The sequence below is a fragment of the Pseudogymnoascus verrucosus genome (assembly GCF_001662655.1).
Source record: "Pseudogymnoascus verrucosus strain UAMH 10579 unplaced genomic scaffold scaffold_15, whole genome shotgun sequence".
Taxonomy (NCBI): domain Eukaryota; kingdom Fungi; phylum Ascomycota; class Leotiomycetes; order Thelebolales; family Thelebolaceae; genus Pseudogymnoascus; species Pseudogymnoascus verrucosus.
Window position 1 is genome coordinate 477,409 of NW_017263666.1, and position 27,996 is coordinate 505,404.

Sequence of the window (27,996 nt, forward strand, 5' to 3'; positions counted from 1 at the left end):
CCACAATCTAGATTATAGTAATATGCAAGATTGTGGTGTCGGAGCTGCTGTTTTCGGCTGGCGTTGGTTGCTGCTTTACGCAGCCCCGAACACCAAGTTTTCATCCTGTGCCGAGCTTGGTGATCGGCCACCGGATAATTATCGGAGTGAATGCGTCGTACCTGAACTCTAAAAACCAAAACCGTTGTCCTGCCTCCAACCTCTAGCTGGTTCTGTCTCAGATGTCCCCATTATACCCTTCCGGCACGGGCCGGAACGTAGGCTTTATAGTAAGGTTTAGTGTTGCATTTCAGTGCCTGGGGGTAAACATGTTTTCATAAAGATGGCATCAAGTCAGCGTCATTCGCAAAGTCACCCATTAAAGAAGCAGGTGATCACAATGAGGGATACCATCATGTCTTAACAAGTATCTATTTGGCGTGACACCAATCCAGTTTCTCCTCAGGAACCAGTAACGCTCACACTCCACCCGCACTCCGCACCTCGTGCTCAGAACAGCGAACAATGTGCCATCTCTACGGACGTGCACGCATCGAACGCCCCCAAACAATAACTAGATGCACTGTGCGACTCCACACAAGTACCAACCGCCTTCGATTGATCCGTCACAAAGTAGATGTTCCACCAGTTGCCATTGTTGGGTTTGTAGATGAAGTTCGCCCACCCGTGGACCCACGGCTGCTGACTGGTAAACTGGGTACCGGGCAGGGGGTTCCCGTCGACCGAACCGGCACCACATGTGTTGGATGCCTCATCAGGCGCGACGACATAGTAGTAGTATTCGGGCACCTGGCCACCAGAGCTGGGGATGACGAAGTTGGAGCGGCAGTTTTGTATCCATACACGGAAATAAGCGGTGCGGGGGAGGAGCTTGTGGGCCTCACTAACGTCGGTGTCGGCGATTGGTTGGGGTACTGCAGCAGCAGAGATGAGGGTCCCTACAGAGAGGGTGGCTATGAGAGCAGTGGGGAGGTTGAGATGGAGGCGCATATTGACTTGGTCTTTGTATCCAAGGGCTGTAGTATGTAGAGTATTTGTTGTTTGCGTGTTTTTATATCGTTCTTTGGGAGGAAAGACGCTGCCAGTTTGCACTTGTCAGTTCTAGTGAGAATTTCATGTCCAAGGTGTAGCTATATGTATATACCTGCCCCCCGACTCCCAGCTACCCCTCTTTATGGGAACTCTAAGAATCAATATTATGCACGGTTAAGTGTAAGTGTAAATACATTTACCCAAGTTAAGACTAGGATTCTCATTTTATAGAGCAAATGGTATGTGGTGACTTACAAGGTTGTAGATTAGCACACTTGGGGTTTGCTGACCTAGCCCGACTAATAGCTTCCATTTCACGATATATCTCATGCTTACTTTTTACACTATTAGGTGGCGCTCTTGGCAAATTTCAGGGTCAACGGTAATTCCGCCCGCCGGAATCTCAACCCGTCCTCGTGGAAGGAATAGAATCGAATTAAAACGTAACGTCTTTTAAAGATGCAATAGCGATAGATGAACACCAAATCTCAACTGCAATTGGCTGTGTCATAGTGCAAGGAAGTCAGTCTCAACGCAGATTGCACATGCCACGATTGCAAGCCACGGTCTCAAGACGCTTCAGATGTGTGCGGCAACGAAGAAGGGCATCAGAGGTGCCATCAGAACACAGCTCAGCTCAATCTCGTATCTTGACCGATCCGACAACTTCGTCGACGATACTCAAAGCGCTCGCTACCGTCGCAAAGAGCTCGGGGGCATGAATGGCGAGGTCTGCTAAGGGCGGGATTCGAGTTTGTAGTACTACTATCCCCCCCTGTATGATTGTAACGATCCACTGTTTTTACAGCTTCACCGCACCCAAGTTAGGCGGAATAGCATCCAGCTTTAGTGAGCGATCCTGCCAAGCTCTGGCAATACTTTTGCGGGTCGTTACAATCATACAGGAGAGGGGATAGTATGGGGTATTCATGTGCCACTGTGGGTTTTCGGCTGTGGCGGGGCCATGCAGTGTGGATGGGATGGACAAATGAACCAAGCGTCGCATGATGAGCGCAGCAGGTGCGAGATTGTTGGGAAGGACGACAGAGAGTGAAAATCGGGGGGGGAGGAAGCTGCCCTTTTATACAGCTCGAAAGCGGCGGCAGACCCGTGCACACATGTTCCCTGATTAGGAGGGCACCAAACCCCGCATGTCGAAAACCACGATCTAGATTATGGCATATAAAGTAGCTATAGTTTCGCTATACACCTAAAATGTTCCTAATAAGGCTATAACGAAGGCAGCGATAGAAATAGTAGGGTAGCAACGATGAGCAAGTAGTAAAACCCCTATTAATAGTAACTATTAGGTCTATAAATCTTTTGCCCAATTTCTATTTAATAGACTTATATATATTGCCTACTATTATATCATATGATAAAGTACCCTTACCTATTCCACCGGCCCTCCATAGCGCAGCCTACATATGATCTACAGACGAATCCCATATCCATGGTTGTCTTTGATCGAAGCACTGGACTCAACACCCCAAATCGCGGGGCTTTAGTACTGCAAGTCGAGCGAATCATGTTGCACCGCCCGCTAAGACAAGGCGGGACCGGCCGCATTTCGCTAGTAAGTTTTAGGACAGCATAACGTCTTGCGTCTTAATATCATTTTGTTAGACATACAGTGCGTTCGATAGCTTCTTCCATTGGCCCTTCAGGCTTTTAATATTCACTTTGCAGCGCTGTAAGACTTATGGCAGATTACTGTGTCGCTGCCCGAGCCCGCAACAGTGCCAAGATGAGAACTGAGGTGGATAGTCATGAGGGACCGCATACAAAATTATATGGTATCTCCGGTGGCCGGGACTCCTCACTTTGGCCTAACGGAGCAGGAAGACCTCACAGTAAATGTAGTAAATAGATCAATTGAATCGCCACTATCTACGGGTCTACGTACGCTATTTGTAGGCCTCACGGGGAGCCCCGAAACCCTGACAAGCTGGAGGCCTCCGGAGCTCACCTGTGGCTGAACTTGGCGGCTGCATATAGGCGGCATCATCGGCCAACCTGGGCCAGCCGGTGAGCTGGACAATCAGGCGAGGAAGATCTGTCATTTGGGCGTAAAACACCGCCATATTTGGCGGGAAAGTCCGGCTCCCGGTCAACACTGTGAGACAAGTTGCCAAGCCAGCTGAAGTCGACTTCAGAGGCATTTCTGATCAATTTTTTTTTGGGGGGGGACGATCATATCAATTTTTGGGCATTTTAAATCACTCAAATGGCGCTATTTCAACAGCTCGTGGAGGAGGCAGATGTTTCTTGGGCTTTCACTTATAGGGATTTTACTGGTAAGATTGTCAAGATACTATTAATGAATTTGAGTGAAGTCAGAGCTGGGCTAACCATTTTTTCTTTAATAGCTACCGTGGTTCCATTCTCATTTTTCACCATCGCCTCTTCTCTCGAAGCCGGGCCATCCTATGAGACCTTGCTTATCAACACCAGCAAATGTGCTGTCCTGAGCTTTCTACTGCTCTACACCTTCACCAAAAGCAATCAGATTAACGGCATCGAAGAAGACAGAATCAACAAACTTAATCGTCCAATTGTCTCTGGGCGTGTCAGTCTCCAAGGAGCTTACGCAAGATATGGTGTCTTCACACTTGGGTGTTTATTACTCGCCTTTGCTATGGGCGTAGAGGCAGGAGCCGTAACATTCATGGTTCTGGGCGATCTCCACAACTTCACCGATATCTCTTCCTTCGGTCCGGCTAAAGATTTCACAACAACGGGTGGCCTCACATCTGGGCTTTACACCGCCTGGGTCCTTGGGGGAGGAGACAAACGCCGTGGCATAAATTGGATTGCCTGTCTATCCATCAGCCTTCTCTTCACTATCTCAATCCAGCACCTCGGGGATGTGATAGGTGACGCAGCATCGGGCCGATACACCACCCCATGGATGCTAGGTAAACCATACGGCAAGTTCTGTTTTTAAAACAATTTATCCAACAAAGTTGACGTATAAATAATAGACAGGGTATACATAGGCATCTGCATGCTCTTCGTGCGAGCAACGACACTTACGAGGCAATATTTTGGGGGCGGGAATTTATACGCCTCGAGGATATGCGCTGCTCTGGTTGTTATGGCGGATGTTTTTTTGGTGGCGCGGATGTTTACGTTGCAGAGTACTGGGGAGGATAGGAAGACGTATCTGTTTTACATGTTGAGATTCTCATTTGAGACGGTGTTGGCTTCATTTATACTGTCAGCTTGATCGGGTGTGGACTGTTGACTTCACCGATGGATTACGGGATGAGATGAAAAGCTCCAATTTTGAGGGGGGGAAAAAATGGCTACTCGGCCAAATACTGTGTTGGGTATTTGCACAAGAAGCGCTCAGTCTAGTATGAGTGCTGCCTAGTGGAAGGGCTCTAGCTGGTGATAGAAGCGCCTTTAGCTATAAGTTTTATGGAAAGTTCGGGAATTATACCAAATTCTCGTTATCGTGGTTTTACCAGAGCTTCCTTCTATTTGATAGCCCAAGGAATACCTCCTCGGCATCCACATCCTTATCTCGAGCAAAAAAAAATACAGAGGCGCTGACCTGGTCTCAAGGCTTCTCTCAGACCTTCATTTCAACTTCTTCTATGTCCCGTAAAACCTCGATTGCGGACATATACTTCAATTCCCAGCACTTGGCAGTAATGGCACTACAGGCATGAAAATCCTGCGGGAACTCGGCATTTTCAAAACGGCTCCGGACTCGATCATGCCATCCCTCCTCCCCATCGACAATATCCGGAAAGACACAGTGGCCCATCATGATGAAATATATCGTACAGCCAAGCGCAAACAGATCCGTCTTGACGTCAGCATGGAACGGGTCAATTCGAGGGCAGAAGAACCTGCACGGCTCGGCACTTCCGCCTTCTAAAATGATCTCACCAGTCTCTGATAGATAGTTTCCCTGGAAGTCTGAGAGCTTCAGGCAAAGATTTTCGTCGAGGAGCAGATTTGTAGGTTGGATATCGCAGTGGATGACCCGCCTGGAGTGGACATGGGCAACTGCCTCAGCAACGTCTCGACACCATGCTAATCGCTGTTGGGAAAAGATAGTTGTGTGATTCGATAGTATGAAACTGTGCAATGTTCCATTTGTAGCGCGCTCTAGGTACAGTCCATCGGCAGAAAGGTGCTTGAATCCGATAATCCGGGGATGTTTGCCAACTTTGCAGAGAATCTCATACTCTAGTTCGAGGCGGCTCCTGTCTCCACCGGGTGTGAGAGGATACTTGAGAACTGTGGATTCATCCACTTCACCAATCCAGGCGCTAGTTCCTGATGCAATTACTCGCTGTACTCCTGGTGGGCAGTACTGGCGATATTCAACGATTTCCATTTCATCGCTACACATTGTGATGATACTCAGATTGCTTTAGGCTGTGGTTGATTTATGCATAAAGGAATATTGTAGTCGCCGCGTAGTTTATTAACGTAGATATGGGTCAGCTGACACTTTGCAGGGCGGGCGGCTTCAGTATTGTGGCTGACAGGTTGTAGATATTTATCCGATACCTTTACCTAACGTGTGTGCCACAGGATGGGGACGGCCCCAATAATCAAATGCAAGGCTGCACCACCTGAACCACCTGCCTCATCATAGCTACTATTATCAGCGTGGCATGTCGGGCACCAATCTCGCCCCTCTCTCTGCTTCTCAGCCTGCATTCTAGTTACCAGCTAAACTCGACGTGAGTATGAATCGTGCAATATGCTAGAGAGAAGTGTAATAGCATGCACAGTAGATCTTTATGTGATGGATTCTCCATGGGTCGCTATCTGAGACTCGAATCGACGACTTCTATGGATTCTCCATCGTCGCTATCTGAGACTCGAATCGACGACTTCTATGGACCTCCTGTATTTTTTATTCATTGCCAAGTGTAGGAAATAAAGAGAGGGTCGATCTGGATTGATGTAAGAATGGAGTTGTTTTATTGTTAAACGATCCTTAATAAATTAGTTTTAAAAGTTGCCCATCCACACTTCGTCTCACCCTCACATGAATTGTTTTAGGGAATATTTGTGTCCAGAAATATATTTCGCAATGAGTGGTTTTAATGTCGCTTATTAGCTAGACATAGATGTCATTCCAAGGAGCATAGAAGAGTGTAGAGCAATTTATGTAAAGTCAATCAAAGACCTAGAGAGCTTCTGACTTGATTGGTATCAAGTTATGTGATAGAATTTCATGACGGGCATTCGAAAATTGCCATCACCGCCAACGCAGGCCGATGTGGTGACAAGGCAGTCCCAGCAACATTATAGAGCCGTACGGCATTTTGGAACCAAGAACAAACACGTTGTTCGCTTTTCAGCCGTGAGATAGTATACTGCCTATTTACCCATTCCATTATTCCTACGAATATATCGCCATAAAGGCACCCCACTCAAGATCTATATCCTGTTATAACCCGCATCTCGGTCTTCCAACCTCAGGTCTCCAATTCTCATCCATCTCTACAGCCCGTTGGTAAGAAGCATTCATCCAACAACGAGAACATCTCTCCCGCGCTATGCAGCCTATGTACAACGCATTCAAGCTCCCCATCCATCTCCACCCCGTAATATCCATTAAATAATACAAAGTCCACGCCCGACAATACAATCAAGCAAAAGTCATCTCCATCTCCTTCTCCTTGAACTCATCCTCGTCATCTTCATCCGCCCAGGCGTTCCCACCAAGCGGCTCTGTCTTGTTCCCTCTCATGGGCGGCCTATGCATATCCACCTCAATCCCGTCCTTCGGGTCAGGCGGCAGAGGTTTATCCCTGAGTTCTTTTGAGACCCGCGGACTAACCTCGTACGACCTCGATTCGCCCCATCCTCCCTCGTCGACCTTCAACCCCGACTGTGATAGACCTAGTCCGGTGGCCGACCGCGCCGGCGACGCATACGATGTGTCGAAACTCATCTGCACCTCGTCATCCGGCGCGAGGTATGGACTCGACTGGTAGCTTTTATAACCATCATCAGGGCCATATGTATAGCTCTTCTTCGGCGCCGGGGACGGCGACTCCTCATACATGCCCATAGTCGGAATCACATCCGCAGACTTCGTGTCCCTAAGCGCACCAAGACTAGATGATGGCACGGCCGGTGAGAGTGAGGCAGCCGGGCTGCTAAAATCCAACTTCATAGGCGGCAGCGTACTCTCCAGCTCCTTGACCTCGAAATTCTCGCTCGCGAGCTCCGCGCGGATGGCATCGATATCAAAAAGCACACTATCATGTTTCGTGCTCAGCTCCGCATCATCCTCCTCTCGACTCTCCTGATACGTCTCCCACTCCTTCTTCGTAGCCGCCGCCTTCTTCTTCCGTTTTAAGAAGCCGAACTTCCCCTTCGCCTCGCGCTCCTGACGATCAAACTCCTTGCGCGCCTCCTCAATTTCGTTGATCAGCTCGCGCTGGCGCTGCTGGTGGTTCTCTGGATCAGGATCCTCGATCTCGCTGAACTCGTCGCTGTCGACCTGCCAGCCTACTTCACGGAGGAGTCGCGGCATGGCGGTTCGGTACGCCATGTGGCCCTTGACAAGCTCGGTGACGTCGACGTTCTCGAGGCCTGGGATGCCGTCAACGGGCGCCAGACCGGCGATGCGAGAGATTCCGCCGGAGGTGAGACGGAAGAGGTACCCGAGGATCCAGTCGTTGCGCGCGAAACCGTTGACGAAGCGACCGGCGACGACGGAACGCGCTTTTAGATAGTCATCCTTCTTGGCAACGATGGGTGAGCCGAAGAGGTACACGTTCTGAACGAGGCCGTGGGCTCCCTTGCGAGCGAGCTCGCGGAGACACGAGAAGATCACGCGGCAGCCGAGGGAGTAACCCACGAAGGTGATGGGGCGAGTACCCAAGTTACGGTCGATGAGCGAGTCGGCCAAAATGAGGCCGGCGGATTCAGCGCGCACCAGGGAGACAGCCCACGGGTTATCGATGAGGTACGAGAGTTTGGTAAGAACGACGGGAAGTTGGAGAGCGGCCATGAGACCAATGAGGATGGTGCTTCCAAGAACTTGTTGAAGACCTTGCGTTAACGCCTGTATCTGTTAGTTTTTGCCCAAGTTTGATATCTAAGCGCATAGAGCATACCTCAGTAGCCAAAATATTAATCGTATCTCCCATACTAGTCAACATCTCCGGCTCCCAAAGAACAGAGTAGATGTCTCCCATAATGGGATCAACAGTACTGTATGGCAACCGCACATCATCGACCTTACCCGTCATCCACCCCGACACCGTGACAATGAGGTTGACCCTCTTATTGTTATGCAGCGGTCGATACTCAAAAGTCTTGACAGCGCCAGTCCTCCTATTCGCCGCCTTCACCGCAATAATACCACCCGACGTCGCAGCAGCAGACGTAATAATTGCCGCTCCTCCTGCACCAGCCAGGAAACCACTCGTGCCCGCCACACCAATGGTGGTGAATCCAGCTGCCAGACCAGCACCAATGACAGGCGCAAGCAGACCGGCAGAGAGGCCGATGACAAGACCTCCTCCAACGGTAGCGAGGCCCATCATCATATAGCGCTTCTTAAGCGCCATCTTCCGCCGAGACTCTTTGTGCTCATCTTCGTTCCAGTTCTCCTTCTCGGCCGCTTGTTGCATCTCGAGGGCGTCGGTGACGCGCTTCTCGAAGCGGCAGATGTCGAGCCAGGTCACGTCTAGGTGGCTGCCTACTTGTTCGAGGAGCACTCTGGACCGTGCGTCGTAGACAGAGTCGGCAACGAGGGTGAGGAACAAGTCGCACAGTACCGTCCACCTCAAATCGATATCCAGATTTTTCGTCGTCGGTAATTGTCCCGGCGTCCTCACTTCCGGCAAATGCTCTCCATCAGTCTCAACATACGGTGGTGGCGGCGCCGCTGCTTCTTCCTCCTCCATCTGGGAACTCGACAGCGAGTCTCCCGACGACTTCTCACCTGCCTTCTCGCTCGACTTCTCGCCCGCCACCGACCCGGAACGAGGACTATCAGTCTTTTCACCCACTGACTCAGCCTTCTCAGCCATCGGATTCTTAACCCTCGCATTCGCCATCAGCGTCGGCGTCAAATCCCTCGGCTCAACCCCATGCTCCGACAGCTGCTCAATCATAATTTGCTCCGGCGTACTGATCTCCATATGCGCATACAGTCTAATCATCATTTTCTGACTGAACATGCGCATCGCCGCCGTGCCAACGCTGGTCTCCTTCTTGGCGCCCTTGCTGGTGCCTTCGATTACCTCGTGAGCTTTGACCATGGAAGTGAGGACAAGGCGCGTCATGCCTACGTAGGCGATGCGTTGGCCTTCTGTGAGGAGGTCTTTGGTGGTTTCCATCTGGGAGACGACGTCGCGCTGTTCTTCGTCTTCGAAGCCGGCGGCGGTTGTGCCGCCGTTGGATTCTTTGAAGAGGTAGGAGGTGTGCTCGTCCATGCTCGTGGCGGACTGCGCATCCTCATCCAGTTGGACTCTGGTGTATCCCTTCCCTGCCCCGCCGAGCCCAGCATAAGTGGCATCCTCAACATCGGAGTCCTGAGCCTCCTTCGCGACGAGCTTGTTGTCATCGTCGTATATGTCGAAGGGTGCATAAGCTGGCATAGCCTGCCATTCGTCCTCAGACTCTTCTTTCGTATCTTTGTCCTCTGGTTGTGCCGCAGACTGTTGGTGAGACCATTCGGATACTCTATTCACCGAGCTCTTGTCGCGTTTGTGACCAGCTTTTGATATGCTGTTTACGGAACTCTTAGCTCGAGCATGGCCTTGCTTTCCTGCAGGCTCAGCGGCGACTTGTTCCGCCTTTGTAGATGCTGCAGTTGCGGAAGCTTCAGCTGTGGAGGCTTCAGTTGTAGGTGATTTGGTTGCGGGACCCTCGGTCTTCGTATCCTCGCCCTTCGCAGTCTCGGGACTCGTTTCTTTTGGCATAGCAGGAGCCTCGGACTTCCCTCCGCTCTTTGGGACTGCTGGGGCTCCTGTGGCTTCTGCAGTCTCCGGTATCTGTTCCGAAGGAGCATCCTTGAACTCATCGTCATCGCTGCTCGAATCCTCCGTCACCACCTTCTTCCCCTTCGTCGTAGCTTCCGCCGTCTCCTTGGGTATCTCTTTATCCCCCGCCTTTATATGTATATTCGAATCTTCCGTATCCTTTATTTTCTCCTCGGGCACCTCCTTATCCGAAGTCGTTTTATGTGTACTCGACTTCGTATCGTCCTGCCCCTCCTCTTCCACACTCTTCTTCACCTCACTCCCTTGAGTTGGCGCCTCAACCTCCCTATGCCTTACAGGCAACCCCCACTCATCTACCTCAACCCCCTTCCGTATCGAGGCAGCACCCCCATCCCGCCCAGGCATGATGCTTATCCAGAGCGTCCTAAACCCTGTCCCAGCAGAACCATACGCCTCTCTCAGTCCGATCCACCTGTCAAATATTCCTAAACTCCCAGTCGTCCGTCAGCGTACCGCATAGCAATCGCCGTGTCACCGGCTATATTCGTGGGTCGCTGCGTTGTTGACTGCTGACTCGAGGGTAGTTCAGTGGTGGGTAGTAGTGGGCTGGCGGCTCTCCTTTAATGGGCCAATTGCGCGGCCTGCGGATGAGATGGGGGCTCGTCGGTTTTCGTTCGCTGGTTGGGGAAGGCGGTGAGGCGGCGGGTCGTGGGGCTGGGTGGGCGTGGGCGTGTGGGTGGGCAAAATGTCTTGGGGGTTGGGGATTACTGGGCGGGTGGGGGGCATGTGATTCGGAGAGTGATTAATTAGATGGTACTGGGATGGATTGATTGGATTATGAAGGTTAATAATATTAATTCGTGTTGGAAATACTGTGAAAGAGGGGCTTCATTCAGTTTCTTTGATCATCTTGTGCGAAAGACGTCAATGGCGCTCATGACGTCCGGTGGTTTGAGGGTATCGTTTATTCTTTTGTTCGTGACGTATTCTCTACAGCAGCAGCTTCCCGCATATTCTCAAGCTTCCATGCCTTCCCCTGCATCCGCAGCCTCCGCAGCAACAGGCGCACCACCTTCCCCCTCCCCAGCACCAGCACCAGCACCAGCACCAGCACCAGCACCAGCACCAGCACCAGCACCAGCTTTCCTCTTCCTCCTCGTCTTCTTCTTCACCTCCCCCTCCGCTGCTTCCCCATCGGCCCCACCCTCTTCGCTCTTTTCGCTCTTCTCGCTCTTCTCACTCCTCTCCCTCGGCGCCCTAACCTTCCTCACCACCCCCTCCCCCTCCTTCTTCGCCTTCTTAACACTCAACGGATTCGGCCCCTTCGGCTGCCCATAAACCTTCTTCTTCTTCACCTCCCCCACACCCTCCTCCCCATCCTCCCTCTTCCTCTTCATCCCCACACTCCCACTCGCCCTCCCCCTAAGCCCATCCCTAAACTTCCCCTTCTCCTCCCTATCCCTCTGACTCCCGCTCGCCTCCGCCATCGGCTCCATAATCATCACACTGCGATTAATATACACGAGCGGCACGCCCAGCACCGCGCGCATCCGCCGCCGCACCTCGACGTCCTGGCTCGCGACGACGTAGCAGTGCTTGTTGCGGCCGGAGCCCTTGGCGTCGACCACGGAGGAGATGCAGGATTCGGCGGAGAGGGGCTCGGGGTAGTCGGCGGGGAGGTGGCCGCAGCGCCGGCGCTCGAAGAGCTTGGCTTTGTCGATGAGGAAGGAGACGCCGGGTTCTTTGGCGGCGTTGTAGAGGTGCCGCATGGAGCATTGGGTTATCACTGGGTTCGCGGATTAACTTGATGTTCTAGAATATGGTGCACAACTGTGAGTCTAGGAGTGGAGGGTGACATACTGGGTTTGACCTGTCCGTGTAGTGTGCGCTCTAATCCGCCAATGAGGTCCATTTTGAACTTATCCGCGTCGCGAATGATATCTGCGTCCACTGTAGTATCAATTGTTAGCATCAATCCTCCATTCCCAAAGTTGTGGGCCAGGACAAAGACATACGTAGCACCTGGTACGGCTCTCTGAATCCAAAAGCAAGCCCATACTGCTGCATGAGCTTCTTATACTGCTTCGACCTCTTCCCGCGCATCTTGTTGTTTTCTTCCTTCGGCGGGATGTATGTGTGTGAGAGAGACGAAGGGAGGGGAGGTAGGTAGGTGTGTTCTCTGCGCTGGGACGTTGGTAGCTTCGTTTGGGCGATAGATGGTTCTCTCCAAAACAAAAAAGTTTCGATAACGGATTTCTGCCACTGGGATTTAGAGTTTAGCGGCCCGTGCGCACCTGGTTTTCTGCCGCCCTTTTTCGCCTAGTGCGCTTTTTTGCGTCATCCTCCGCTCCTTCCTTCTCTTAGGCTCCTACCATTCACTTAACCATTTGAATTCACACGTATGCGACGAAAGTAATAATCATATAATACATAGTACAAACAGCAGTATAGAATCGAAGAAGTAATTAATATTTTTATCCCACTGTTATAGACATCTGACACCCCCTTTTGTAAAAAGGTCGTGAAGAGTTTCCCAGAAAATGCCATTGAAAACGCCAGACCAGCCCGTTCAAATCGCTCAAAAAAATTAGTCTCGCTGCGTTGTGTGGTGTTCCACTTTCCCTTGTTCCCATTGTGTACACCTCCATGATTATTACCCTGTTTATCGTTGGTTGTCCATATCCCATGCCTTTGCCAATATAATAAGTAGCTCCGGCTCCAAACCTGCTCAGATCTTGTTGCCTGAGTTGCTGGATCGTTGCGATGTGATATCCGACCCTGTCGCCATGAGTGAAGTTGTTTGTCGTACAAGCCGTTTAAATGCTCCCCTCAGCCTTCTCAACCTCTCACCCATCATTCCTCCTAATAAGCCCAACCACCACACTAATATCATCAAGCTTGCCTACAAATCATTAGCTCCCATCCCCTCCTCATGCACCGCCAAAAAGAATGCAAACTCACCACCCTCCATCGCCAACCCCTCCTCAATAGCATGCTCCATAAACGGGCTCTCCGCAAACGGATCCTGTGCAATAACCCTCGCGGCATTCATCAGTTTCTCCGCCACAAACTGCATCCTCCCCTTCGTCACACTCCCAGCCTTAGCTGCCTTCTCTGCCTCCTCCCACTCCTTCATCCCACTAACGACACACGATACCACCTCGTGCTCCCATAGATTATCGGTCACTCCGTCCGAGACTGCCAATACGACATCTCCCACTTCAACGACCACTTTATCCATTACAGCTGCGCCCATTGGCGTATCGGGGCTATTCGTCCCCAGCTGCCGCGGGCAATCGAACCAATGCCACTGCGGCTCCGTCTTGAAAAGCACCTTGGAGTTCCGTGGCCGCAGGATTAGGACCTGCGAGTCGCCCAGGTTGGTCACGTATAGCACCGGCCTCTCTGCACCGTCCGCGTCGGTGTTCTCGAAATGTAGTTGTGCACCTGTGGCGGTTGTGGTTCCCTGCCATTCTGTAGGTTGCGTCGTTGCTTCGAGGGTCTGCTCGTATGCGCGTTGCAGGTACTCGATCGGCGTCGGTTCCCCCCCCTCATTAGCAGCTCGTTCGATCTCCGCCGCCCAAAAATGAACAATTAATCTCGACCAAAGTCTACTACCGTTAGCCAATCTCCCCCTCCACCACCCCTTTAAATCGCCGACCACCCCATCCCCCAAACACCCCCAAAGACAAAGGAAAGAACAACTTACCCAGCATGCCCCCCCTTCCTAGTACTCCACGCCCCAACCCCATCACAAACCCCCACAAACCCCTCCCCCACCACGACCGCATCATCCCCATTCGTCACCCCCCCAACCCTCTCCCCCCCCACCGTCGCCTCCCCCTTCCTCTCCCCCCTCCCCCGCCTCCGATCCCAGCTCCACTGATGCGTACTCAGCGCATCGGAGAAGCTCGTCGTTGGCGGGCTCAGGAATGGTGGCGGGAAGGGGCGCGGTGCGCGCTTGGCGAAGAGGGAGATGCCTGTGTCGAGGTAGAAGGGGGAGGGTCGGCGGAGGGGGGGTGCGGGGGTGGTGGAAGCGGCGGTGGTGGTGGTAGTAGTAGTAGCGGTAGTAGCGGTAGTAGGTGGTGAAATCGTACCAGTTGGCGAATTCGGCGATTCTTTAAGTGATGATGGTGGTGATGAAGTCGTCGAAGCAGCAGCAGTGCCCCCCAACTCCCTACCCTCCAGCCCACCAAACCTCTCCGTCAACCTCGCAAAGCAGCGCCCAGGCAACGCGCGCACGAACGGACGACGTAGCGAGAGGATCGACGACCGCCGCATCCCAGGGTTATATTGGGGGTTGGTGCGGGGTGATGGGTCATCGTCGATTTGCGTGTGTTGTGTTGTAGCTCGGCGTGTGAGGCTGGCTTGGCTGGCTGGCTGTTGGGAAGGCTCGGCGGCCGGCTGGCCTAGGCAGAATTGGTGGGTGAGTGGTGGCTTGTTGGGCGATAAGGGATTTTTTTTTGGTGCTAGCCTTATCGGAGGGTTTTTTTGGCACGTGATATGGGGTTGCGGGTTTATTTTCGGGGATTTTTTAGATTTTTGGATGGGGGTTCTTGGGGAAGGGGGAGAAGTGGAGCGTGGGTTGTTGATTGGTTGTTAGGGATCGGAAGGGCTACTCTATCTCGCCGTCGTCTCTAGGCTGTGGGATCTTCCCCTCCTACCCTTCTGAAGTAAGGAGCTGTGGCGGCGATGAGGCTGATCTTGGTAGGGTAGGTATACATTCACGTTAGCACAGCAGGTACGGAAATCCCTCCGCAGGGCGTTATGTTATCAGGGAATTTTAGAGTCCAGAGCTGGCACTAAGGCACAGCTTGACAGGCTACACACGCAAGGCAGCTAAGCCACCCCGCCGTCCTTGGCTGTTTGTTTGGAGGAATGATGGGCGTCGGCTTCAGACAGTGCCGGCGATGATGATAACAGATAGACCAAGCCTGAGAGACGGAGCCAGCCAGCCAGATCAAACAAACAAACAAACATCCAAGGTTCGGACCGCGCATCTCAGTCATCTCACTCGGTCGGCCGTACTCCCTACTTGTAAACGCGACGCGGTCGTGGGGCGCGGTAGAGTACGAAGAGTACAGTCAGGACTCTACATATAGGACTCAGAGGACCCATGAAGTACAAACCATAATCCTGCCCCTTCCAGACGATTACGATAGGGTGTGGTTTGTACCGAGAACCCTTTCCGTCGTTTCTCCTCGTATCGCCATAATTGGCCATTTCGTTTGATAGATGGCCCCTCGTATGGAGACTGTACTAACTCACAGAACCCAGTATGTATGGATGGTACTTGTTATTGTAAAGTAGTACTTGGTGCAGTAGAGTGAGAAAGTCGAGTGGGCTAGGCGGGTCCACTACATGGCGCGTCCGCATGCAGCAGAGCGTGAAAGTCAGTACTGTACAGTACCGCAGTAATACCATAGTAAGCATACTATGATGATATGCTGTGGAGTGAGATGAGATTGTGAGATGATGGGCGGCGGCGACTCGGGAACTGTAGTCGCCGAGAAGTGTAGCACTGGTACTGGTAGTGGTACTCGCACACTCCAGCTGCGAGGGAGGGATGGGATGCATATCTACAGCATGCACTGCACGGCACCACCGCATCACCGGATCGCCGTACTTGCCGCGCAACAAGATCCAGGACACGGTACGTATAGTAGCATCAACCCCCTTACCCCATCAGCGCCCAACAACAGATCCCCTGGAACGTGCGTACCGCCCTCCTCGGCCGAACTCTCCGTTCGGTGACGAGACTGGACTTAGTATAGACACCGTCGCTAGGGCTAGGCAACCTGGCAGGATAAGATACTCTCGCGCGCGCGCCTTCCAACCATCTCGAAGCGCTCTCGCATCCCCTTTCGGCACTGAAACCGCGCGGGGACCAGCGAGTCGCCCAGACTCTTCGTGTTGGGTCTGGTCTGGGTGGTCTCACCACAGCACAGCACGACCTCGCACTCGCACTCGCTCTCGTGTCGTGACTTGCTCACTCGCCGGGGAAAGAGGGCGCCAAGGGCCTGCCGCGCTGCTGCGCCTCGGGGTGAGGACGACGCTTTTGTCGTTCCTGGGGTTGGTATGCTGTGTAGTGGTGTTGTGTGGTGCTGTGGGTGGTGGTATGTGGCGCTGTGTGTGTGTTGTGCGTGCTGTGCTGTGCTGTGTTGTGCTGAGACATGATGTTTGCGTGTACACCACTCTCTATACGGGTGTGTTTCGTGTGGTTAGTGTGTCAGTGTGTCCCTGTGTCTCTTGTCTGGTCTTGGGATGCAGGGTCGAAGGGGACGGATGGAGGGTTGTGTGTGGAGTCTGAGTCGCACGCACGCTCGATTCAGAATCGGGAGAAAGTGGGTTGGGGGTGACGGTCGATGGTGATGATGGTGGTCGTGGTGGTGACGACGACTTGCTGGGGACCTCCTCTAACGGGGGATCGTCCGGGTTTGGGTTTGAGCAGTTTGTTTAGATACCCGCTACCGCTAAGACAATTGCGAGTTTTTCGGTTTCTCTTCTGCGGGAAAGTGCGTCCGGTGCATCCGCGAGAATGGGTGATGGAGCTGACTGATCTTGATCTGGATGGGACGCGTTGCTTGGCGGAGATTGGCATCGCTGGTTTGGTTTTTTGTATGGGGATTTGTATGGGGATTGTATGGAGTCTTGGCTTTTTGGTGGTGCTGACGGTACAGAGTCAGTTTGAGTCTGGTACTCTTTTTTAAGTCGCTGGCAAAGTAACTCACTCACTCGCTCGATATGCCGCGATGGGAGACATTTCTGCTGAACAGGACAGGTCAGGACAACGCTGAATCTTACTGCATGCGGTGTTGAGAGACGCTGATTACATTACAGCATCACATCATCAGAGTTGCCGTGTTGAACCCATGCCCAGGAACTACAGTATGTATGGCTACCAATAGTGCGTACAAGGAGTGGGCAACTCAGACTTTATCGGCGTCGATGTCGATGCTACTAGTAGTAAGTAGTAGTAGTAGTATAGTAGTAGTAGTGTAGCAGTAGAGAGTAGAGGACAGAGTGAGCACAAAATGAAATTAATTAAACTGGAGATAAGGGTCCTCAGGGTGTATGTGTTCAGTAGGGTGCTATGTGATGTATATATTATTGACAATAGTAGGTGGGAAGATAGCTAGATGCTATAGATCCCATACATAGTACAGTACAGTATGTGTAGCAGCATACAAGTACACAAATAGATCTCAACTATCCAACTGTTAATCCTCAAACCCTTAAAAGCCCAGCCCATAAACCCATCCATTAAGAACCTTTTTCTTCCTTCCCTTCCCTTCCTTGCTGCCCGGATCGACATCGCTGTCCCTGGTACGCCACATAACAAACCACATACGTAGGGATCAGTCGGGATAAAGTAAGGATACGATATGGTAAAGTACTACAGTAAGTAACTAACGGATAGTGGAGTAGGGATAGAGTAAGTACCCTTAGTGTAAATTTAGCTCCAGAACCCTCCCAGAAACTACTAAAAGTACATCCATTCTCCATAACTCCTATAGAGAAAGTTAGTAGTAAAGGTAAGTTAGTAGTAGAGTTAGTAGTGAAGTTAGTAGTGAGTTAGTAATCCCCATAGTCCCCAGTAGTAGTCCCCCAGTTAGTCCCTCACTCCCCAGTAGTTTTTAGCAGTTTTACTAGTTTTCTATGTACTTCCCCTACCAACAACAATACATAAACTACAAGCAGACAGAAACAAAGAGGTGACGTCCATCGTATCCACTCCAGCGGCACATCAACCTCCAAACGCTAACCACTAACCACCACACCCAACCAGTCAACCCAAGCTCTTCCAACCAAGAAACTGTAAATAGTCGCAGTATTGCGCCAGTTGCCCTTGGCTGGGGCATTGGCATTTTACATATTCCCGCACATCCCCCCCCCAGGAAAACTAACTCAACACCATCTCAAGACCTCTCTCGAACCTCTCCGACCTTCTCTTCCTTTACTACCTCAAGATCTATCCTCTCGCTATATCCCCACGTCTCTCTCTCCCGCGACCACTCTATCCGCACTCTCCGTCATTCACGCCACTTGGAAACGACCCACCGTGCTTTCACACCGTCATCGTCTCACTTTTTGGCGCTTAAGACTACGAACAAAGGCCACCCTTTGAAAAATAACCTCCAAAACCGAACAAGACCCTGAGAAGACCCGGAACCCTGGATTTCTACACCTAGACAAAAAAAGACACCACATTCGTTTATAGCTCAGAGATCACAAGATATGGTCACCATGGCCAAAAACCGAGGTCAGTCCCGCACATCCCGCCCTCACATCACACCACCCCCCAAAAAGTGTTCTCCCCACTAACGTGTCCCCCCCCCACCAACAGTGCTCTCGTTCATGTCGAACTTCTCGAACCGCGACTCCCGCAGCTCGAAAACGCCCTCGCCGCCCGGAGACACTATCCCCTTCCCGTCCTTCCCGGAGAAGCCGGAGCAGCAGCAGCAGCAGGATGTTTACCGCTCGAGGTCGCCGCAGCGCGGACCCCAGCAACCTTCGAATATTAGGGGCTCGCCCACACGGCGCGAGCAGGTGCAGCGGAATCGCGCAAACTCGAGGCCGATATCTATGGTGCAGACATACCAGCCGCCGCTGATGGAGTTGGGGCAGGATACGCTGCCGGAGCTGCAGCCGGTGTTTACGTACCTGAATAGCCATAGCAATAAGCTGTACCAGGAGGGGTACTTTCTCAAGCTCGATGATCAGAATTCCCGTATGTTCTCTTTTTTGTTTATTTTTTATTTTTTATTTTGGGGTTCAAGGATGAGGGAATAGAGTGCTGACCCCCACGCGTGTAGAAGGGAAGCCAAATTTGGACAGGACGTGGACGGAATGCTTCGCGCAGCTTGTCGGGACGATCTTGTCGCTCTGGGATGCGGCAGAGCTGGATGCTGCGGGATCAGAGGGCGAGGTTCTGCCAAAATTCATAAATTTGACAGATGCCTCTATCAAAATGGTACGTGGTCCGAGCATCCGCCCAACAGCAAATTCTCACATTATCACACAGATCGAGTCGCTCCCCACGAGATCGAATGACGATCAGCCCCTCAATAATGTTCTCAGTATATCGACGGCAGGTAAGAACAGGTATCTGCTGCATTTCAACTCGCACCACTCCCTATTGCAGTGGACCGCTGGTATCCGCCTGGCCATGTTCGAGTACGCTACCCTGCAGGAGGCGTACACGGGCGCGCTGATCGCTGGTAAGGGCAAGTCCCTCAACAACATCAACATCATCCTGGCGCGATCGACATTCAAGTACGAGGACTGGGTCCGCGTGCGATTTGGCGCTGGTACGCCATGGAGACAGTGCTGGTGCGTCATCACACCACCGGATGAGAAGGAGGTGCACAAGCTACAGAAGGACTTCAATAAGAAGAAGTCGGCGTATGACCGCAGCAGGCCGCCCGTGGTGAAGGGCGATATTAAGTTCTACGAATCGAGGAAGGTTACGAAGAAGTCAAGGCCGATCGCGTCTATTAGTGATGCGTTTTCGGCCTTTGCGATTTACCCCCAGTCTAAGGCGCTAATTGAACCGTCAACCTTGATAAAGCTCGAGGGTATCATTACGATTCACTCAGACCCGCCGACGTCTACAGAGGGCTTTGTTTTTGTTATGCCAGAGGTGCACGCTGCTGTTAGCGGTTTTGAGATCATGCTGAGATGGCTCTTCCCGGTTTTCGACACTTTCGCGCTATACGGAAGACCTGACCGGTTGGTCGCCGATACGAACGACACGAGGAGTTTGATGTTCGCCATGCCAAATGAGAGGCGCTACGGCTACCTTGACGTTCTTGATGTCGCCGCTTTGATCTCGGCCGAGGGAAGCCAGAACTGGAGTGAGGGTGAGTGGAGGCGGAGACTGAAGGATTCTACTGCGAAGCGCATGGTTGCCATCAGCCAGAATGGCGGCAGCAGGCGCGGCAGCAGGAGAAATACATTGAGGGATGGCTTTAACGACAGGGCATCTATCCGCTCCAACCCATCCATTTCATGGGGTCCGCCACCAGTTGACGTCCCAGCTCCACGCACAGACTCTGCCCCGCCTCTGGAAGGCCCATACCCGCCATATCCGTCAGCCACTCAGGCACAACACCACTCACGCTCAGCCTCCGAGGGCTTCCAGAACGGCTTCCCCCTCTACGAAGGATCCGACGTCCCCCCCGCGCCCCCACCACACAGCTCCGGCCTCCGCCACGAATACGACGCGACCTCCCCACCCGAACCGACCTACCACGAGGAGGACCACTCCCCCAGCGCCCCCGCACAAGAGCTCCGCGATCTCCAGCTCAGCCCCGGCGGCGTGGAGCCCGTCTCTCGCCCCCCCGCCTTCTCGCACGCGCCCGGCTCGCTCCCGCCGTCCGCGAAACTGCAGAACTCGCCCGAGCTGCGGCGCGCCAAGAGCCGCATGTCGAACGGGACGCTGTCGCAGTTTGCGGGCGCGGGAGGAGCGGCGGCCACGCAAGGGGTCGCGCAGTACCGCGCGGGCCTGGAGGAGATGCGCGTCGCTGATGAGACGAGGAGGGGATTGCCAAGAGGAGTACATGCCGCCGACGACCCTACCCCTGGGATGAATGCTAACATGGCTTCTGGTGCTGAAGGAGTGATAGTGGGAGGTAATAGACTCTCTTTCGAACGGCACCCGGAGGCGCTGCAGATGCGGGCTCCGGAGGATGCGGGTGCAGCGCCGTTTTATAATCCTGTCGACAACACCGCTCAGCAACCACGCACTGCCGTCCGGCCAACCGTCATCGTACCTGCGTATCCGCCACCGTACATCCAAGAACACGCTCAAACTCCATCTGAGGACAGACCCGGCTCGCAACCCCGCAGTGCAAACCGCAACAGTCTCCAGCGCAAGCCACTTCCAGCCGGGACCCCAGTAACGCCAATCGGGCCTCTGACGCGCGACCCTATCTCTCCTGGTGGAGCATCGACAATCGGCAGCCTGTACATGGACCAAGAGGCCTTCGACAGCATCCAGCCGCGTGGAAACCAGCCCGGGGACCCCGTTGCTCGACAAGCCACGAACCTAAGTCACGTCAGCGAGACGAGCAATTACACCAACTCCCCCACCGAAGCGCCACCAATCGACCAATCCGTCCCCGCACGCACGGCCTACGATCGACCCCGCAGCGGGATGATGCGCACCGTAGGCGGTTACGGCGATTCCACCCCCAACACCCCCTCCGACATCCCAAACATAGATTTCGGACCAACCATCAACTACGCCGCCACCACCAACCCGCTCGCCAAACCCTCCGCACGCACAGACAATCCCCAATATCAACCACAAACCCAATCTCAATCTCAACCCCCACAACCACCCACCCACCGCGGACAAACCCACGCCAAGCAACCATCCCGCACCCTCGCCTGGGCACCAGGCATGACATCCCCCCTCCCCTCCTCCCCCGGCGGCCTCACCCCCGAAGAATTCGTCGCCCAACGCGCCGCCGCCGCCGCAGTCGCACAAGGCCACGCGCGCCAAGCATCCGCAAGCACCCTACGCGCTAATACCCCCACTCCCCCGATCGGGACAGGAGGAGGTCGACCCGGACACGTGCGGAATAACTCCTCCTTCGACGCTCTCCAGCGCGAGGCCGCGAGACCGTCTAGTCGTGGTGCTGGCGCGGCGCTGGGGGGGTTAGTGGGCACGATTGATGCGAGGGAGCGGGAGAGGAGGGAGGTGGTTAGGGGGGTTAATAGCCAGGGTGTTCTTCATGCTATGGGGCAGAGGGTTGTGCATGGGCAGGGACAGGCGGTTAGTCCGGGGGGTAGAGCGGTTAGTCCGGGACCTGGGCCGGCGTATGGACAGCCTGGGCCGGGGAGGGCGCAGAGTCCGGGGCCGATGGGCGCGTATGGGCAGGGGAGACATAGGTCGCATAGCCCCGGGCCGAGGGTGGCGTATGGACAGCCGCAGGGAAGAGCACAATCTCCTGGCCCGATGGGGGCGTATGGACAGCCTCAGCAACGCAATCAGAGCCCCGGGGGGATGGGGGTGTATGGCCAACAATCTGCCCCTGGGTTGCCGGTGACGTATCAGCAGCAGCAGCAGTACTTCCAGCAGCAGATGGGTCGTGGGAGAGGGGGGTTTAGAGGGTAAACGGACATTATAGTCAGTATGGGTGGGTAGACCTTTTTCGATTCGGGCGTTGAGGTTTTTTTTTACGATGATTATGATGAAGATTTGGATCTGGATTTTTTTTTAAATGGGGCATCGCGTGGGGGGAATGGGGGTATACGTGGGTGTGTTTTTTTGTGTTAGATTTGGGGATCTGGTTTTATGGGTTTGGAATTAGATTTGGGGGGGGGGGTTGGGAGTGGGCGTTATTGTGTGTATGTATGGGGTTGGGGCATAGATAGATGGGAATGGATGATGGATCGTTTGTTATGTTCGTGTGTCTGTTGTCTTGATAGTGATGGTGGATGACCTGAATGGATATCTTCCATTTCCAAGGCCGCAGCTAACAACTCCAGCCGCCTTCGTCGTCCCTGATTTCATACCTCGTGATACCGTCGACATCTCCCTGTTGAACACCCAAACCCTCGTCAAGTTCTCGCACTTCTTCAACGAAACGCAATTCCTCCACAATCTCCGCTTAGGCTGCCCCGAAATGGTTGTCCACGCCACCCTTCCCCCCACCGTCAAGACTGACCTCATCCCCCTCCAACCGCAATCACTTCTCAAAGAAGTCTTCGCCGGCACCGTTCTTCTGCACGCCGAGCAGTGGCGCCCCGCTTTTGACAAGTGGCTCGACGCCGTTCCCAACAAAGGCAAGCCGGCCGCCGTCGAGCTCGCCACCCCGCTCCTCAACTTCCCCTTAAAATACGACACTCAAGCCTTCACCGACAACTTCGGCCGCATTCTACGGTTCCCCGAGCCGCAACGACGTCTCGCAGCCACGGCTCTGTACACGTTACGCACGAAATACAGCGTCCCAGTCGGCCCGTGGGAAATCACTCCCAACGCCTTTTTCGGCGCGCATTTGCGTGTTGCGGCGGATGCTAAGAAAGCTGGTTGGACGGGCTACGACGTGCAATCAAAGTTTCTCCTTGAGACTGCCGAGGCGGCGAGGTTGTCGACGGTGTATGTGACGAGCGAGTCGACGCTGGCGGCGGAGTTTAAGAAGGCTGCGAAGTTGAAGAATATAATGGTCGTTATGAAGGAGGATCTGCTTGAGGGCAAAGACCTGGAGGAGCTGAACAATATGACGTGGGATCAACGCGGGCTGGTGGATTATGAGGTGCTGCTCCGGAGTAGCATGTTTGCAGGTATTGAACTGAGCAGTTTTGCGTGGAATATTGCGTTGAGGAGACATACACTTTCGAGGCAGAAGTATCGGGCTGCGTGGGATACAAATGTGAAGGATGGTGAAAAGCTGAGTATGAAGGATGAGTACAGTATGTTGTTTGGGCAAAAGCATGGCCGTGAATTGTTTGTGGAGAGTATGTGGCCATAGTTGGAAATATATGAAGGAAGTCAACTTAGCGATTAGTTTTAATATTGGGCGGATCAGGATGCGGACCCTCAGCATGGTCTATTAGAGGAGGATACCATCTCACTCGCCTTATTCACCTTGTTCACTTTGGTTAGTATGCTCGCCCACTCACCCATGGGCATCTACTGTCGCGATATATCGCGTGAACCCACTTTTAGGGGGGGGAGAGATTGGTATAGTTAGTTAGAACAGAAATGATAAGAATGTAGGATAGAACCCAAAGCTTGTCAATTAATGATGCTTAAACCTCCATTCTGAGTTATCTCATCAAATACACTCGTCTTCGTAGCAGCATCACGTCAAATGAAATTCTCACATAGTGATATCTTTTGGTGGAGATGATTAAAATATACATGAAATTAAACTAAGCTGAAATCTTTATAGGAGTGGCTTTCTTTATATCGTGTCGGCTCTAGTTGCCTTAAGTAAGCTCTTTTAAAGTTCGGATATTTTAAGAATCTGTAGATCTTCCATGCATGGCCTACGGCGATAAGATAGGCCCGCCCCAAGCGTGGTTTGAGAGGACGTCATTTGGACGCGTTGTACTCGAACTTCTTCAGCCATTCCTTCAATTACAGCGCAACTATAGCCTTTTGGATGTTGTCCTCGATTTGAGCACGACCGTATGGTTGTCGGATGTTCATGGTGGACGATATGAAGGTTCTAAGTTTGTGGTGGGGCATTTTTGGACGACTACCCTCCATATGTCAGACGTCCCCATACACTACCTTATATATAGTTATGTACAAAATATAATAATTACAGCCTAACAACCCTGTACGAACCCTATAATAGAAAGTATATGCTCTTAATTAATGCTATTTACAAGTTCATCTCCTCCCTCGATTTTAATATAACTATGTAGATCGCTTTTGCAATATGTCTCTTGCCACTATCACTTACTTACCCCCTCTCATTCCTTAGTTGCTAGGTAGAACGTAGTAGACTAATAAACTTAGTTAACCCAGCCAGTAAGTCTGCTGGCAACATCAGCAACATAGGAAGCAGTCGCCCCTCCCAAGCACAGATTGCTCTTATCCACATTGCCACTGTTGTAATATCTAAGAGCCTCGTAAACGTTGCCGAATATGTTGATACCTTGAACAAGACCATCGCCTGACGAAGTTCCCTGCGTCCCGTCACGAACCATCTGGTCAATAATCGACTGAGGGCAAGGCGCTGCCTGGCCAAAGCAGGTCACACCTTGATGCGACTGCATCAAGCCGGGGTTTCCAACTCCATCATGAGACGTAGTGGAACCAACACGGGGGTTACCATGGGACTCCTGCATGATAACTGCCAGAATCTTAAATGTTTGTTAGTACCCTCTCCTGATCTCCACCAATCATGGAAAGAATAAGGACTTACCACTCGTCGATCCACTAGCGATGCAGCGGCAATCGTATTAATAGAGTTGTAGATTCTTCCGATTTCCTCGTCGGTTGCGCCATTGTTTCTCATGCTCTGCTTGTTCTTGTTGAACATATCAGGGTAGTTCATCCACACACCACCTGTGCCATATCGCGGGTAGGCGCTCGCGGGGCCACAGTTGGTGAGGTGGTTGTCTGAGCCTGCGGTGCCACTATCGGTGATTGTCACAGCCTGGTTGTTGGTCACTTTGGCGTTTGCTGGATCGGACACTAGAACGGCAAAGCTCTTTGCACCGCCACCAACTAAGCTTCCATCATTTCTCCAGGAGGCAGGGGACTGCTGGGCAAGAGAAGATGATTGATCCAAAGGAGCGGCAATAGCTGGGCTCAGTGCCAAGCACAGGATTGACTTTATATCTGTTAGAAAATTGGCCTTTAAAAGACCTTGGGGTTGTTACCATATAAGTGACAAACATGATAAAGATATTTTGATAATTTGAACCTAACAAAGATTACACTGTAGAAGATACTGATAAACTCGACAAATGTATGGCTGATTATTAAAACCTAGAGAGGTCTTAACATGGTCCTTTATATGCATTTTCGACGCTCCTATCTTCCCACCCTCTTTTAAATTCCAGTAGGCCTCATGAATTGCCGTTCTAATGCATTGCCCTTGTCACATCCTGAGAGAAGCCGAGCGTGACCCTGCGGTATAGATTGTATGCAACATTAACGTTAACGTTACGTGATTCTTAAGAGGGGGAGATGGACGGCGGCAAATCCGATGGCTCACATTGACTGATGACTGCCGTCTTTACTCGAATACTTCTGCTCCACATGTATCGCGGCGAACGTGCGCAGTTGGTAGGTAAGTAGTAGAATACAAAGATTCAAATCATTATAACCCTCATTGAACACGTTGGAAAAATGTAGCGTAGTTTTCCCATCGGTCTAGATTCTTTAATAGTAGAGCTAAGCCCATTGTCTACTTCAGTTAGTAAACGCCGACTGTTATAAAATCCCTCCAAGTGAGAAACGAATTGCCGACTTCGCCGCTAGCTCAATAGGGAGGGTAGTACCTGGATATCGCGCACGCACGTTTAAAAGATCGGCCGTTAAAGATAAATTTAAGCCTAGCAGGGGAGCCGCTAGGACCCCCCCACGTAATAGATACTTTTAACTGCTGCACCAATCGGTTTAGCTTCTTCTTGGCGGCGGCAGCTCGGTCTAAATGGGCAAATAATAGAGTTTCCAGCGGTTTGCAGGTAACGTTACCTGTTGACTAGAACCGGTGCCGATTTATCACTCTGCGGAATCTCGGGCTACCCGACTCAATCTCCAGGGGTAGGAGTGCCAAGTGTGGTTTGATGGAGTAACCTTGATGGTTATGCTAAATAAGCAAAAACTTTATTGGCACTAAGCTTCCTCCGAAGAAGATGAAGACCCAAGTCGACGAAGTGGAACTTTGGCAGTATCACTTTGTCGACTTGAGTTGGGGAATATAAAGGGATAGCCTTCCTCCATAATATTAGTGACGAACAGTATCATTGAAACATTCCAATCTAATTCAGTAATCGACTCAAACGATTATCACATCCTCAACCACAAAATGCTTATCTCAACCTCCATTATAACCATCCTGGCGGCTGTCGGCGTAACAAACGCTCTCCCCAATGAGAAGCGCATCACGTGTGTCCCACTCTCTATCCCTCAACCCCCCTCACTAATCCCCTCAGCCACGACGGTATCGGCTCCGTCAACCCAAACCCAACGGGCGCCCTTGGCTCCTGCGGCGTCTCCACCCCCGACAGCTCCATGACCGTAGCAATCAGTCCCTTCTGGATGACCCAGCATGCCCCGGGCCCTTACTGTGGACGGAAGATCCAAGTCACCAACACCGGTCCCACAACCGATAATAGCGTAGGTGGGGCCGGCAATACTATTATCGTCACAGTGCAGGACACCTGTGCGGGGTGCGATGAGAACCACGTCGATTTATCGGTGGCGGCATGGAATTCGTTGACGAACGGACATGAGTTCAGTGTTACGGGGGTTTCCTGGTAAGTTATTACATCTGTGAAACGTAACATTGGGAGGGAAAGAAGAAGAGGTGGGGGTTTTGAAGAGGATTTGGCTAATTGATGTGATAGGCACTTTTGTAACGTTAATGGGCAGTGTTAGAAGGAGTACCAAGAATGATCGAGGGAGGCCCTTCACGGAAGCAAATGTTTGAATTACGCACTGCTCATATTCTGTTGAACTTTGTTTGTAGAGATGCAACATCAGCGCACATATGCGTTCTTTATAGAATATTAGTACAATGTAGTCAAATCTACAAGCTTAAATATCTCTGGAAATCACCAACTGTCCGGAATCTCTCTCCGCTGATCCTGTCTCAAGCATGGATCCTGCTAAGGTAAGCTTAACTTATCACCTGCGATTTATCATATATTGAGCTTATATTGAAGTCTTCTAGAATGAAAACCAAACTAAGGATGGAAGTTCTCGGCTACTGTTCTATTGCCAGTGTATCCTCCCTTTGTTTGTTTTCACGACGCTTCTTCTTATAAAGCCTCTCCAACTCCCTATTACTGCGTGCCAGATCGACAGCAGACAAGGCACTCAAAACGCCGATAAACACCGCCACTAAGGCGATAATCTTGAATACGTCAGCATACCAGCATACCAGCATAGATAAACTATTGAGCTAGAAAACTTACAGCGGAGTAGAGCTGCCAGATCTTTTGCGTATAAAATTTATTGCCTAGCTCATTCTGGCGGCTGCGCAGTTCGGACTCGTAGATATAAGATATGTCTCGACTGCGCATGTCATAGGAGAATGAGTTAAACTTGGCATCTTGTTGGTGGAATTCGGTTTCTGTGTTGATCTTGTTCTCTAGTGCTTGCAGTTTTGACTTGATGCCGTTTATTGTCGCCTCCGATTCCGTGTTTGATTTTGGTACCATGACGCGATAGTTGCTGTTTGGAGAGATCGTGCTGAGAGACCTGGTTCTGCCCGGAGTCATGACGTAGGAGTTGTTGTGGTCGTTATAGCGTAACCCTGTAGAAATTTTAATGATTCCCGGTGCTCGGATGGAGAGGTGTAACTCGCTGGAAAAGATATGGAAGGCG

General features: G+C 52.0%; 10 protein-coding genes across 10 annotated transcripts; 3 read left to right on the forward strand and 7 right to left on the reverse strand.

Annotated features, from left to right (window-relative positions):
* Window positions 1–458: 458 nt before the first annotated feature.
* VE01_05107 (uncharacterized protein) lies at window positions 459–990 on the reverse strand (the record flags this gene model as incomplete). The annotated part of the gene is made up of 2 exons (XM_018274573.1): window positions 459–463; window positions 585–990. 2 exons carry the CDS (start codon window positions 988–990, stop codon window positions 459–461), a joined length of 411 nt encoding a protein of 136 aa, XP_018131585.1.
* A 1,947-nt stretch (window positions 991–2,937) lies between these two features.
* On the forward strand, window positions 2,938–4,183 carry VE01_05108 (uncharacterized protein). The gene is made up of 2 exons (XM_018274574.2): window positions 2,938–3,329; window positions 3,402–4,183. Exons 1-2 carry the CDS (start codon window positions 3,260–3,262, stop codon window positions 3,977–3,979), a joined length of 648 nt encoding a protein of 215 aa, XP_018131469.1. The 5' UTR covers window positions 2,938–3,259; the 3' UTR covers window positions 3,980–4,183.
* Window positions 4,184–4,325: 142 nt separating this feature from the next.
* On the reverse strand, window positions 4,326–5,432 carry VE01_05109 (uncharacterized protein). The gene has a single exon (XM_018274575.2). It carries the CDS (start codon window positions 5,399–5,401, stop codon window positions 4,610–4,612), a length of 792 nt encoding a protein of 263 aa, XP_018131468.1. The 5' UTR covers window positions 5,402–5,432; the 3' UTR covers window positions 4,326–4,609.
* A 914-nt stretch (window positions 5,433–6,346) lies between these two features.
* On the reverse strand, window positions 6,347–10,585 carry VE01_05110 (uncharacterized protein). The gene is made up of 2 exons (XM_018274576.2): window positions 8,136–10,585; window positions 6,347–8,083 (listed from the first exon to the last, which is right to left on the reverse strand). The coding sequence occupies exons 1-2, from the start codon at window positions 10,374–10,376 to the stop codon at window positions 6,656–6,658; spliced, it is 3,669 nt and encodes a 1,222-aa protein (XP_018131495.1). The 5' UTR covers window positions 10,377–10,585; the 3' UTR covers window positions 6,347–6,655.
* Window positions 10,586–10,835: 250 nt separating this feature from the next.
* Window positions 10,836–12,211, reverse strand: VE01_05111 (uncharacterized protein). The gene is made up of 3 exons (XM_018274577.2): window positions 11,987–12,211; window positions 11,832–11,921; window positions 10,836–11,757 (listed from the first exon to the last, which is right to left on the reverse strand). Exons 1-3 carry the CDS (start codon window positions 12,072–12,074, stop codon window positions 10,988–10,990), a joined length of 948 nt encoding a protein of 315 aa, XP_018131510.1. The 5' UTR covers window positions 12,075–12,211; the 3' UTR covers window positions 10,836–10,987.
* Window positions 12,212–12,423: 212 nt separating this feature from the next.
* VE01_05112 (uncharacterized protein) lies at window positions 12,424–14,723 on the reverse strand. The gene is made up of 3 exons (XM_018274578.2): window positions 13,681–14,723; window positions 12,933–13,582; window positions 12,424–12,873 (listed from the first exon to the last, which is right to left on the reverse strand). The coding sequence occupies exons 1-3, from the start codon at window positions 14,250–14,252 to the stop codon at window positions 12,818–12,820; spliced, it is 1,278 nt and encodes a 425-aa protein (XP_018131542.1). The 5' UTR covers window positions 14,253–14,723; the 3' UTR covers window positions 12,424–12,817.
* Window positions 14,724–17,528: 2,805 nt separating this feature from the next.
* On the forward strand, window positions 17,529–23,452 carry VE01_05113 (uncharacterized protein; the record flags this gene model as incomplete). Its single annotated transcript, XM_018274579.2, has 5 exons — window positions 17,529–18,234; window positions 18,319–18,702; window positions 18,788–18,945; window positions 18,997–22,069; window positions 22,470–23,452. The coding sequence occupies exons 1-5, from the start codon at window positions 18,210–18,212 to the stop codon at window positions 23,450–23,452; spliced, it is 4,623 nt and encodes a 1,540-aa protein (XP_018131543.2). The 5' UTR covers window positions 17,529–18,209.
* A 994-nt stretch (window positions 23,453–24,446) lies between these two features.
* On the reverse strand, window positions 24,447–25,337 carry VE01_05114 (uncharacterized protein; the record flags this gene model as incomplete). Its single annotated transcript, XM_018274580.1, has 3 exons — window positions 24,447–24,797; window positions 24,860–25,270; window positions 25,320–25,337. 3 exons carry the CDS (start codon window positions 25,335–25,337, stop codon window positions 24,447–24,449), a joined length of 780 nt encoding a protein of 259 aa, XP_018131539.1.
* A 1,129-nt stretch (window positions 25,338–26,466) lies between these two features.
* VE01_05115 (uncharacterized protein) lies at window positions 26,467–27,091 on the forward strand. Its single transcript, XM_018274581.2, has 3 exons — window positions 26,467–26,553; window positions 26,601–26,924; window positions 27,015–27,091. The coding sequence occupies exons 1-3, from the start codon at window positions 26,474–26,476 to the stop codon at window positions 27,043–27,045; spliced, it is 435 nt and encodes a 144-aa protein (XP_018131540.2). The 5' UTR covers window positions 26,467–26,473; the 3' UTR covers window positions 27,046–27,091.
* Window positions 27,092–27,373: 282 nt separating this feature from the next.
* VE01_05116 (uncharacterized protein) lies at window positions 27,374–27,890 on the reverse strand (the record flags this gene model as incomplete). Its single annotated transcript, XM_018274582.1, has 2 exons — window positions 27,374–27,523; window positions 27,585–27,890. The coding sequence occupies 2 exons, from the start codon at window positions 27,888–27,890 to the stop codon at window positions 27,374–27,376; spliced, it is 456 nt and encodes a 151-aa protein (XP_018131541.1).
* Window positions 27,891–27,996: the final 106 nt, after the last annotated feature.

Excerpts from the sequence above, each read along its gene's own strand:
- VE01_05108 (XM_018274574.2), top strand. The coding sequence starts at position 3,260 with ATGGCGCTATTTCAACAGCTCGTGGAGGAGGCAGATGTTTCTTGGGCT. Across the intron at positions 3,330-3,401 it reads CACTTATAGGGATTTTACTG|CTACCGTGGTTCCATTCTCA; the intron begins GTAAGATTGTCA and ends TTTCTTTAATAG.
- VE01_05112 (XM_018274578.2), bottom strand. The coding sequence starts at position 14,252 with ATGCGGCGGTCGTCGATCCTCTCGCTACGTCGTCCGTTCGTGCGCGCG. Across the intron at positions 13,583-13,680 it reads AGGAAGGGGGGGCATGCTGG|ACTTTGGTCGAGATTAATTG; the intron begins GTAAGTTGTTCT and ends TAACGGTAGTAG. Across the intron at positions 12,874-12,932 it reads GGGGTTGGCGATGGAGGGTG|GCAAGCTTGATGATATTAGT; the intron begins GTGAGTTTGCAT and ends AATGATTTGTAG.
- VE01_05111 (XM_018274577.2), bottom strand. The coding sequence starts at position 12,074 with ATGCGCGGGAAGAGGTCGAAGCAGTATAAGAAGCTCATGCAGCAGTAT. Across the intron at positions 11,922-11,986 it reads AGAGCCGTACCAGGTGCTAC|TGGACGCAGATATCATTCGC; the intron begins GTATGTCTTTGT and ends TTGATACTACAG. Across the intron at positions 11,758-11,831 it reads ACACGGACAGGTCAAACCCA|TGATAACCCAATGCTCCATG; the intron begins GTATGTCACCCT and ends CCGCGAACCCAG.
- VE01_05109 (XM_018274575.2), bottom strand. The coding sequence starts at position 5,401 with ATGTGTAGCGATGAAATGGAAATCGTTGAATATCGCCAGTACTGCCCA.
- VE01_05115 (XM_018274581.2), top strand. The coding sequence starts at position 26,474 with ATGCTTATCTCAACCTCCATTATAACCATCCTGGCGGCTGTCGGCGTA. Across the intron at positions 26,554-26,600 it reads CCCAATGAGAAGCGCATCAC|CCACGACGGTATCGGCTCCG; the intron begins GTGTGTCCCACT and ends TAATCCCCTCAG. Across the intron at positions 26,925-27,014 it reads AGTGTTACGGGGGTTTCCTG|GCACTTTTGTAACGTTAATG; the intron begins GTAAGTTATTAC and ends TTGATGTGATAG.
- VE01_05110 (XM_018274576.2), bottom strand. The coding sequence starts at position 10,376 with ATGCCTGGGCGGGATGGGGGTGCTGCCTCGATACGGAAGGGGGTTGAG. Across the intron at positions 8,084-8,135 it reads TTAATATTTTGGCTACTGAG|GCGTTAACGCAAGGTCTTCA; the intron begins GTATGCTCTATG and ends TAACAGATACAG.